The sequence below is a fragment of the Platalea leucorodia genome (assembly GCF_965183815.1).
Source record: "Platalea leucorodia genome assembly, chromosome: 1".
Taxonomy (NCBI): Eukaryota; Metazoa; Chordata; class Aves; order Pelecaniformes; family Threskiornithidae; genus Platalea; species Platalea leucorodia.
This window is the reverse complement of record NC_138823.1, coordinates 100,619,688-100,629,442: the sequence shown is the minus strand read 5'-3', so window position 1 is coordinate 100,629,442 and position 9,755 is coordinate 100,619,688. Positions and strand designations below refer to the sequence as shown.

Here is a 9,755-nt window from a genome sequence, read left to right as displayed (position 1 = left end):
ACACTCTCATCCATTTGAACTATTCTTTCCTGTTTCCACATTTTCATGGAGATCTTTCCAACCTGCTGAAAAGGCTGAGCAATATTAGTTTTGAAATATTCTAAACAAGATATAGATGTTTAGCCTGCTACAAATATAGACACCGTCATCTCTGAATGAAGCGATAGCCTGTTGAATAAATAATACATATTAAAAAATGTCTGAATAGGAACTTACAGGATAAACTGTAACAGCTTCAAAGGAGCCATTGATCTATGGAGTACATAATATGCATGTTAAAAATCGTCGGAATATTTATTTACATGACACACGGCTCAGAAGAAGCCATTATGGTCCTTAAGTAAATTATACATGTTGTGAAAATTGTCAAAGTGCTTCTTTTACCAGAAACGAGTGTATCCTGTCAGTTGATAAACACATTATCTTTAAAAAAAAAAAAAAAAAAAAAAAGGCAAGCAAACCCAAGGCTAAAAGAAGGTTAAGACAGAAAAGGGAAAAAAAAGGGGAAAGAAAATAAAAACCAACCCTCTTCCCATGTCAAACCGTGTTCCATGCCCATCAAAGGAAGAAAAGCCCGAGCTGCCCTGCCCCGCGTCCCGCTCAGCTCTGCCATCGGTCGCACTTCGCGCGGGGAGGGCTGCACGCCCAGGGCTCTTGCGGAGGGGCTGCTCGTGTCTCTGTGTGCCAAAGTCCTGGGCGCCAGCTCTTCTCCCTACAGGCCAAGAAATGACACATGGGGACTAATTCGTTCCAGCCACTGCCGTGTCCTCTACTTTGAAATAAGCTGCCAGAAGAGTGCTCTGCTTTCCCCGCCCATGTCCCTCTGATCGTGGTGGGGGACAGGCGGGGTACCACAGCCCACCAGCACTGTTTCCACCTTGGTGTACGGGGAGGTGCTTTTTATGGCTGTTCTTACAAGTCCTCAGCTGCGTCAGCGCAGCCAAGCGCTGGTTGCAAATGGTCTTGCCTCCCCTCACGTACCTTCAAGAGGGGCAAAACAGGGGGGAAACATTGCCTTGCGATACTTAGGGCGCCCGGCAGCCGGGCCCATCGCTCACCAGCATCTTTCCGATGACTTCAGCTTTGTGCTTGTGCCTGAGCGCAGCACTCGGCAGGGTCTGCACGGCTCCTTCTCCAGTGCTCTGGGGGTGACACAGCGCTTTTCCAGCAGATGTTTTGCTGAGGAGGAGGGATGCCAACTTAGAAAATCCCCACTCCTGTCCACGTTGCTGTGATCGCACGGCAGCCTACACCATAGCCTGGCCCCTGTGAATTTTTTTACCAGGCCGTGAAGGGGAAAAGGTTTTTTGTCAAGGAGGCATGGCCAGAACATGGCGGCTGAGGGACCGGCTCTGGCCCATGCGATGCTGGCGCTCAGCCGGCAGCTGCCTGCAGTCGAGCTCCCGAGTGCTGCGGAGCCCCGGGGCACCCGGTCCCCAGCTCAGCTCAGATGTGCTCCGAAGGCTGGTGTGTGCAGGCTTGCTTTGGGCATTTGGGAAAGCAGGCTCTCCTGGTAGGCACAGCATGCAAGTTTTCTCCTATGCAGGAGTAAGAGTAAAGGATGGATTTTGTAATGCAAGAGAGCAAGCAGTTGTACGGGGGGAATATATTTAGCCTGTGTTTTCAGATCACATGCTCTGGGACTGGAGAGCAAAACATTTTCAATACTGTTTTGGAAGCACGCTATTTAGTATTGCAAGCCTTACTATTGGAGAAGCCAGTAAATTGCGTTGCATCTAGAACAATTACTTGAATTGCTTGTACCGTGGTTTCTTCTTTCCAAATGCAAAGGTTTTACAAAAATGTGACTTCTACAGCTACAAAAGCATTGAAAATACAAATAATGGTAAAGTGCTGCTCTGCATTTGCATAAACCTGTTTATCCTATACATGGTTTATTCATTAACTCTCAGAACAACCAGCAGGACAGCTATGGCATTCCTTATGACCGCTTTGCTTGTCGCTGAAAACACAAGAACTGCTTAAAAGCAACACTACATGGTTTAGAAAGTGAAAATAAATACCATTCCCACGTGAAACAGCGGGGAAAATGTAGCTATCACTGCAAGAGCTGGCATTTGGCTTTTACATGGAATGAACACCTCCTATCATTTGGAAATTTCAGAGGGGAGTCTCAGCATCTGCAAGGACTGGGACCTCCGCACCGCCGCTCACCAAAACGAACATGCAGCGTTAGCAGTCTCCATCGCTGCGCTCTGCAGACAGCATACGAGCTGGGGATGGAAAACACCTAGATCGCTCATCTATTCCTCCTCGAGACCACTTTCTAGTCCTTTACAATTTCAGCAGCCCAAGCAAGAGAGTCCTCGCAGCCTCTACTAGCAATGTGTTTCCGAATCGGCTCCCCCTTAGGAAGGCTTTCCTGATAATCACCCCAGCTTTCCCTACGCTTCCTTTCTTACCCAAAACATAATCCCCCTAACAAAGATGAAGTAAAAAACACGAACGCATTTTGCCTGCTTCATCTCCCTGCTTCTATAAAGATGAGAACATGTTGCCACTGGTACGTTACGAATGGAAAACTGGAAGTTTGATTGACAGCCGGTGACTTGCTCAAGGTCACAAAAGAGCCTCAGTAGCAGAGCTGGGAACAGAATTTGGTATCCTAATTCCTAATCTGGCAGCCTCACCACAACTCTCATCACGCAATCAAAAAGCTCCTTTTAAGGAATGCTTTTGTGACTAAGAGAAAATCCAAGGCATTAGAGGAAAAAGTCCTTTTAATTTGCCTTTGTTCAAACATTCACGCTTTTTGTTATATGGAAAACATGATTTAAACAAGCTATGGGATTAAAATATGATGAAAGACTCTGTAATCTTTGACAAACAAAAATAAGTACGGCTGTGTTTAGGACTGTACTGATTCCAGCCATTAGGAAGTGAGCGATTAGGTATTCCTTGCCTTCAGTTTCATACATAGCATAAGGAATAAATCAAGACCAGCTCTAGGCTCAAGACTAGGCTCTGATAGAGCTTTTTTGAGTGTTATATGCAGGCTTTCACATTTGTCAAGAATACTGCATAACAGGAAGAATTTTCACAGCTCTTTAATAAGACTTCATTTTCTAAAGGCCCAACTTGTTGCACTGCAACAGTTTTTTAAAAAACAAAACCAAATCCTCAAGCCGCTAAACTCAATGGGAGATTGCCCCGACCTGAAACAATGTGGGATTTGATACGCTCTCCCTTGAAGAGTAGTTCAGTGATTTATCAGCTCGCCCAGGATACACCAGCTTTGATATGTAGAAATTCTGCAAGCTAGTTTCATATTTTAAGACAGCACCTTTTGCTCGCTTCCTCTGCTGTGTAACAGAATACTGTAATTTGGCAACAGTGGATAGACGCAAATGAGGGTATTGAGAACGAATGTTACTGAAAAGCTGTATACAAAATAAGCTGAGCTATACAACCTAAAGTAAGCTTGAGACTACAAATATTAATAGGATAAACAAAGAAAACGAATGTGAATTTAAACTATTCCTTTGGAAAAATGTTGCTTTTCTTTTTTTAAACACCGTAAGAATTCCCAAACTGCAGTAAAAAAATCCTATTGATAGCATTCTTACTGTCATCGAATTAGCTGGAGATGCAGGATGAGAGGTTCATAACTTAATTTTACAAGAACATGTATTTTGCTGTTAAACTGCTATTACTATAACATCCGAGCTGGGGGAAAACAACACAGGGACCCCACTCCCCATCCCGCAAGTCAGGGCTCAGCCTGTGAAATGCCCCTGCCTTCAATGCATTTGCAGTGACAGGAGGCCTTATGGTTGTAGATGTGTTAGCCACTTTTTGATCTGATCTTTACACAATTATTTTGATTAATAAAACGTTCATCTTGTTGACATTATCACTGTAGTCAATAGCTAATGACCCCAGTAGTTAATTTCCTTATAAATATTTAACTTAGTAGAAGTCATCCCTTGGGTTATAGTACTTTTGACACTTGCATAATCTGAAACAAATCCTCTCTTTTTTTAGTCAAACAGACCATGTTCCACACACAGTTGGCTAGCTATTTACAAAGCACCCAATTAAATCCTACTTAATTCTCCCACTCTGAAAATCCCGTTTCACTAGTGCACAGGCTACTGATCACACAAGATGAGCACCTTTCACTGAGCCTGGATGCGAGTTTACAGTCTTTTAAGACTTGGCTGTACAAAAGCCTGCTGTAAAATGAATTCGCCCGTCAAACGGTATGTACAAAAAAAAAAGTGAAGAGAATGCGCAAATTCAGAGGATTGAAGAAATAAGCTGAAGAATCACAGTTAAAGACAGGTAAATCTAGTTTAATGTTCACATGTAGTAGTTACACATCACAGAGATTAAACAGGATTTTAACTGTAACATAGCTGCAGTGAAATGAAAGTCATTTTGTACTAGAAAAATAATCTTGAAGCAGTTATCCGATTTTTGGTCTACTTAAGTTCATTTTAAGATGAATTTACACCACTGATCATAATTACTTTGCCCTTGTGCCTTTCTGCAGTTCGGTATTAATACTCTTTGGACGAAGGAAACAGCAACTGTTTTTTGTTAATGGTTTGCCCTTTGGTTGCAAGCAGAGAACTGTTTTCACTTTTTAAGCAATTAATAGGCTGTAGGAACACAAGTTTGCAATAAAACCTTTTGGTGCTAAATGAAGTTCCAGCACAAATTTCTTGATCTGATGCAACAGCAGATTTTTAAAAAAGCTGATTAAAGATCTAAAGCATCGCCCCCATAATGCAAAAACTAGATAGAATTTGTTTTTCTATTCTCAGTAAAAAAACCACTACATCTTACTGCTACTTTTATAGAATGCACTAAAAACGCTTGTGCCTAAATGACAAAAGTGTAGTCTCAAAATGTATTATAATACACTTACAAACATTTTAAGTCTAGATTGAGGAAAACATGTTTGTATGGACTCCAAACAAGTTTATTTGCAGTTAGACATCTCATGCAATCATGCAGGACCACTAGCTATAGCTGTAACTTCCAACTCTAAACGACATTTGGGGACAAAAAAGCCCTAAACATTCAAGGTATTTCCATATTAGCAGCTCCGTACTGGAGCCATAGTTTTCTAAAGAGATATTCCCACAGATTTAAAAAAAAAACATACACACCTTTATAATATTTACAAAAAATATTTAATTAAAAATATTTTATAATTACAGTAGTCTATTAAAGCATATACTTTTTTCACACTTATAGAACATCTCTATATATACACAGTATGAAATGTCACTCATTTATCTATACAATATGTAACATTCCTGCAGGGAGAAGAAAGTTCCCTGGGCCCCAATAAAATCCATCTATTTTAAACAATAGATGTCAAATATATCTACAAATGCTCTGGTAGATTAGTAAAGCTTCAAGATCCAGCTGCTCGGTCCCTTAAAAGAGTTACAACGCGCTTCTAAAGTCTGGTTTAGGCTCGGTCCTCTGTCCCGGGGCAGAGTCGCCACTTTTCCTGCTCGAGTCCGAGCCCCTCCTGCCACCGCGGGAGACACCGCTCGCATCTGGTCGGAAACGAAGAGAAGAGACGGGGGGGGGGTGGGTGGGAGGGGGGGGGACCGCTACGGACGTGCAGAACGGTGAAAAGGCTGGCTTTGCCGGGATGAAGCATGGGAACGGCTCCGGGGGGGGGTTGGATGGCTCCTTCCTCCGGTGCGGCGGGGCCGGGTCCCCCCCCCCCCCCGCCGCCGCCCGCCCCCCGCGGTGCCTCTGCGCGGCGCCGCCGCCGCCGCACACCTGTGGGAGAGGAATGAATAGAGGGGGTGTGTGAACCGCTCCGCTCCAGACCGGCTGGCGCCACCAACACAACACAAGACATGCTTGATCAACAACCCAAAACAAACCAGGTCAAACAACAACCGCAGCTCCCAGGCTGGGCCAGGCGGAGGGATGCGCAGCTGCACGCCGCAGCCAGAAGCGCTTCGGGGGAAAGGGGGGGGGGGGATGTTTAAAAAAAAAAAACCCTAGTAATTAAAGAAAATAAAATAACCACCCGGTAATTAAAAATAAACCCCCAAGCCTCCTGCAAATACTTCTCGCCGAGCCCAGGTCCCCCTCCAGCGGGCTTCCCGGCGGGATGCGGTGCGGCCCCGCCGAGCCCGGGCGCTGCGCCCCGGAGGGCTGCGCTCCCCCCCGGCCCCCCGCCCGCAGGCGCCCGGCACTCACCTGGGGAGCGGCGGTCAGCGGCAGAGGATGCTGTCCCCCGGCTTGTTAACAGAGCCAGCCTGCGCAGCAACGGAACGCGGCAAGTTAGAGGTGGGGGGTAAAAAAATAAAAGACACGGAGATCACCCCCCCAGCCCCCCCCCCCCCCCCCCCCCCCCGCGTACAGGGCACTGCCACAGCCCTGCCGGGGAGCGCTCACGGGAACCCCCGGCTGCAGGGGGGGGCCGGGCGGGCACCAGCCCGGGGGGACCGAGCAGAGGGGGCCGGGGCAGCGCTGCCGGCGGGCGGGCGCCCAGCGCCGGGCCCGGCGCGCCCGGGCGCGGGGGGGAGCCCCGGGGGCACGGGGCTGCCGGTGCACGCCGCTCCCCGCGCCTCGGCTGCGGGCGCCCCCGGGCTGCCGCGGGGGTCCCGCGGAGGGGAGACGCTCCCCGTTTCCCCTCCGCAAAGGAAGTGCGCCGAGGGCGTTAAATGTGCGCAGCCCCGACACCCGCTCATACTCGCTCCACTCCGCGGAGGGCTGGGAAGCGCAGAGCGCCCGCGTCTGCTCCCGTGTGTGCGAACACACCGATTGCAGCTACTCCCTCGAGAGGCTGCAATTACACGGTGAACACCGTGCGGGTGCCTGCCTGCACCGAGGGGATGTAGGCACCCACCGCGCAGCGCCGGGGCACTTCTGCGCCCGTCGGCCCCGTCCCCTCCGGGGGCTGCGGTCCCTCGGCAGAGCCACGGGGCCGGCGGCGGCGGCGAGGCAGCACCGGGGCGCTCCCGCGGCGGCCGGCGCCGACCGCCGGGCCATGCCGCTGCCCTCCTCCCCGCTCCGCACCCCGAACTGCGGGCTGGCGTGGCACGCACCTCTTACCGGGTCAGTGTTGAGGGCTGTCAGCGGGGTCCTGGGGGTGCCCGCGGGACAGCTGCCCGGGTGCAGGGCGGGCGGCTGCTGCTGCTGCCGGAGCAGCGCCGGGTGCGTCTCCAGAGCCAGCTGCAGGTCGAGGATGTAGTCGATGACATGCTGCAGGATCTCCACTTTGCTGACCCTCTTGTTGGGCGGGATGGTGGGCACCAGCTTCCTCAGCCGGCTGTAACAGTCATTCATATCGCACTGCAGGCAGAGCGCCGCCGGCTCCTCGCCCGACGGCGGGCCCCCCTTGCAGCCGCTGTGCTCGGCCAGGCACCGCAGGGCCGGGTGTCCCCCGCCGCCGCCCGCCACGCCGGGCTGCGCCTTGCGGCTGGGGTGCCGGACGGGACTCACGGCTTTCATGGTGCCGCAGGGAGGGAGGGAGACCTCCCTCTCCACCACCGCTGCCGCCTCCCGCGACCTCGGGCAGCCGCACACGCACCGCCCGCAACGCAACGGGAGCGGGGCACGGCCGCAGCCTCGCTGGTGTTACCGGCGGACTCCCCACCCGCTGGGGGATGTGAGAAGAGGTGCTCGCAGGGCCGTGTGACAACACCGGCACCGCCAAAACACCTCTTCCTCCTCAACTGCTACCGCCTCTGCCGCCGCCGCTGGCCGCGCCGCCCCTTATATAGCGCGGGGCGCGGGCGGGGCGCGGCGGGCGGTGCCGCGGCGGGGCAAGGCGAGCGCGGCGCGGGGAGCGAGGGGGGGCGCCGCGGCGCCGCGCCGCAGCCAATCAGGGCGCCGCGTCCCCCGTGGAACGCGGCGCCGGCCAATGGCGGCGGGGCCGGGGGGGCGGCGGCCCTGCTGGAGGGGGCGGGCGGCTGGCGCTGACCCCCGCGGGGAGGAGGCGGCGGGGGAGGAGGAGGAGGAGGAGGAGAAGGAGAAGGAGAAGGAGGAGGAGGAGGAAGAGGAGGAGGAGGAGGAGGAAGGCGGTCCCGGGGAGGAAGGACTGCGGGAATGCGGGCGGGACCCGCCGCCCAGCGGCTCCCGGCGCCGCCCCCGCGGTCCAGCGCGCTGCTCCGCGGGGGCGAGCGCAGCCCCGAGCGACCGGCGCCGCTCCCCGCCGCCCGCCCGCAGGCAGGCGGCCGCCCCCGCCCCGGGGAGGGGGGTGGCATCTCCTCGGGTCGTGAAACGCGTTGTTATCCTCTCGGTATCGGAGATCCAGCCCGGCTTCACACGTATTTTGAGGGACTTCGGGACGCCGGTATAAAGGCAGGGAAAATCCCAAGCAAAACTTGAGGGGGGGGAGGGAGGGAGGGGGGAGAGGGGAGAGGAGGAAGGAGGAGGGTTTAGGGACTTCAAGGAAAGCAGTGCCTGGGAACATTAAATTAGAGCACATAACTATTAAAAATGCATGGAGATGGAGTATTTAAAATTCCTCCATGACATATAATATTAATCCGTTTTATGTAAAATTCATACCTGTAACTTAATTTGGTCCATTAATGCACCAGATCACGTATTAGTAGATGTACCATGTTTTAAATATGATGCTGGAAATGTCCAGAGTTCTGTACTTTGAGACAGAGCATTAAAATTAACAGACACATACTCCTGAGTCCTGCTTAAGTCATCTTGTGGCAGATTGTAACCTTTTAATTTAATAATGCAGTGTTCAAACTTTGTTAATTCCTGCTAAGGATTAAGAGCCATTGCATATTTGAATGGGAGGCTGGTGGAAGAAACTGAGCGCCCGATCCTACATATGCTGCCGCGCTTCGAGCTCTCTCTGAGTGAAGTAGGGCTGATTGCTTGGGCAAAGGACTGCAGGAAGGAGTAAAGGCTGCAGGATCTGCCCCTAAGCTTGTAGGTCAAAGCCAACAGAAGGGAAGAAATCCATAATGGTGATTAATGATTGCATGTCCCCTCAATGCTTAGTCACAACGGGTGATATATAAAGGATACAGTGGGAAGCTGTCAAACCCAGAACTTGAATGAGCGGTGAGACTGGATCCTCTGAAGTGTATAGTGAAGCACACTTTCATTCTCTCTTACCCTTTAAAAACATATGTTTTGAGGCTCTGCTTACAAATACTCACATTCTTGTTTTCCTTATTTTGTCCCATATTTACCGGTGCCATCCATGGCAGCTGGGCTTCTCTAGGCACAAAAACTAAGCGCGTGGTGTAAATGTTTGTCTGACTGAGGTCTAGATTTGTATGCTACATCATGACGATGTGATGGGAAGATGTATTACCATTAGCTACAGGCTGGATGATCCCAATTCTGCTGCAGTCATTGCTTTTATTCTGTGCAACTCCATTCCCTGCAGCCTTCAAGTCTCACGAGGTGGAAATATATATGGGCCTTAAAGCATACATTATGGTTACACTTTGTTTCCTGGTAATATGGATAGCGTTGATGTGCTGTCTAAAAAAATATTATTTGTAAATTATGGTGAGCATGCAGGCTCAAATCTTGCTGGTCCCATTTAATTAAAATCTGCGTGAAACTAGATACACTGTAATATTGCGTTGTTCCGTTTGTACTGAATCCCGCCGGGGAGCTCGTCTGATCTCACTGGAAATCTCTGGGAAACCCCAGTATGTAACTGGTTCCCCTTTAGCTCTCCCAGAGCTAATTTGGACATATTATTTCTGTACACACACACAAACTCAGACACACACACACACACACACACTGTAGCAGCACTATAGCAA

At 50.9% G+C, this 9,755-nt stretch overlaps 1 protein-coding gene across 2 annotated transcripts; it reads right to left on the bottom strand.

Moving 5' to 3' along the window:
* Nucleotides 1-4,524: 4,524 nt before the first annotated feature.
* ID4 (inhibitor of DNA binding 4) lies at nucleotides 4,525-7,669 on the bottom strand. 2 transcript variants are annotated; one of them, XM_082337768.1, is made up of 3 exons: nucleotides 7,050-7,669; nucleotides 6,199-6,257; nucleotides 4,525-5,769 (listed from the first exon to the last, which is right to left on the bottom strand). In XM_082337768.1, exons 1-2 carry the CDS (start codon nucleotides 7,453-7,455, stop codon nucleotides 6,244-6,246), a joined length of 420 nt encoding a protein of 139 aa, XP_082193894.1. In that variant the 5' UTR covers nucleotides 7,456-7,669; the 3' UTR covers nucleotides 4,525-5,769; nucleotides 6,199-6,243. The 2 variants fall into 2 exon arrangements, with proteins under 2 accessions (XP_082193894.1, XP_082193893.1); XM_082337767.1 differs by having other exon boundaries at nucleotides 7,057-7,669.
* Nucleotides 7,670-9,755: the final 2,086 nt, after the last annotated feature.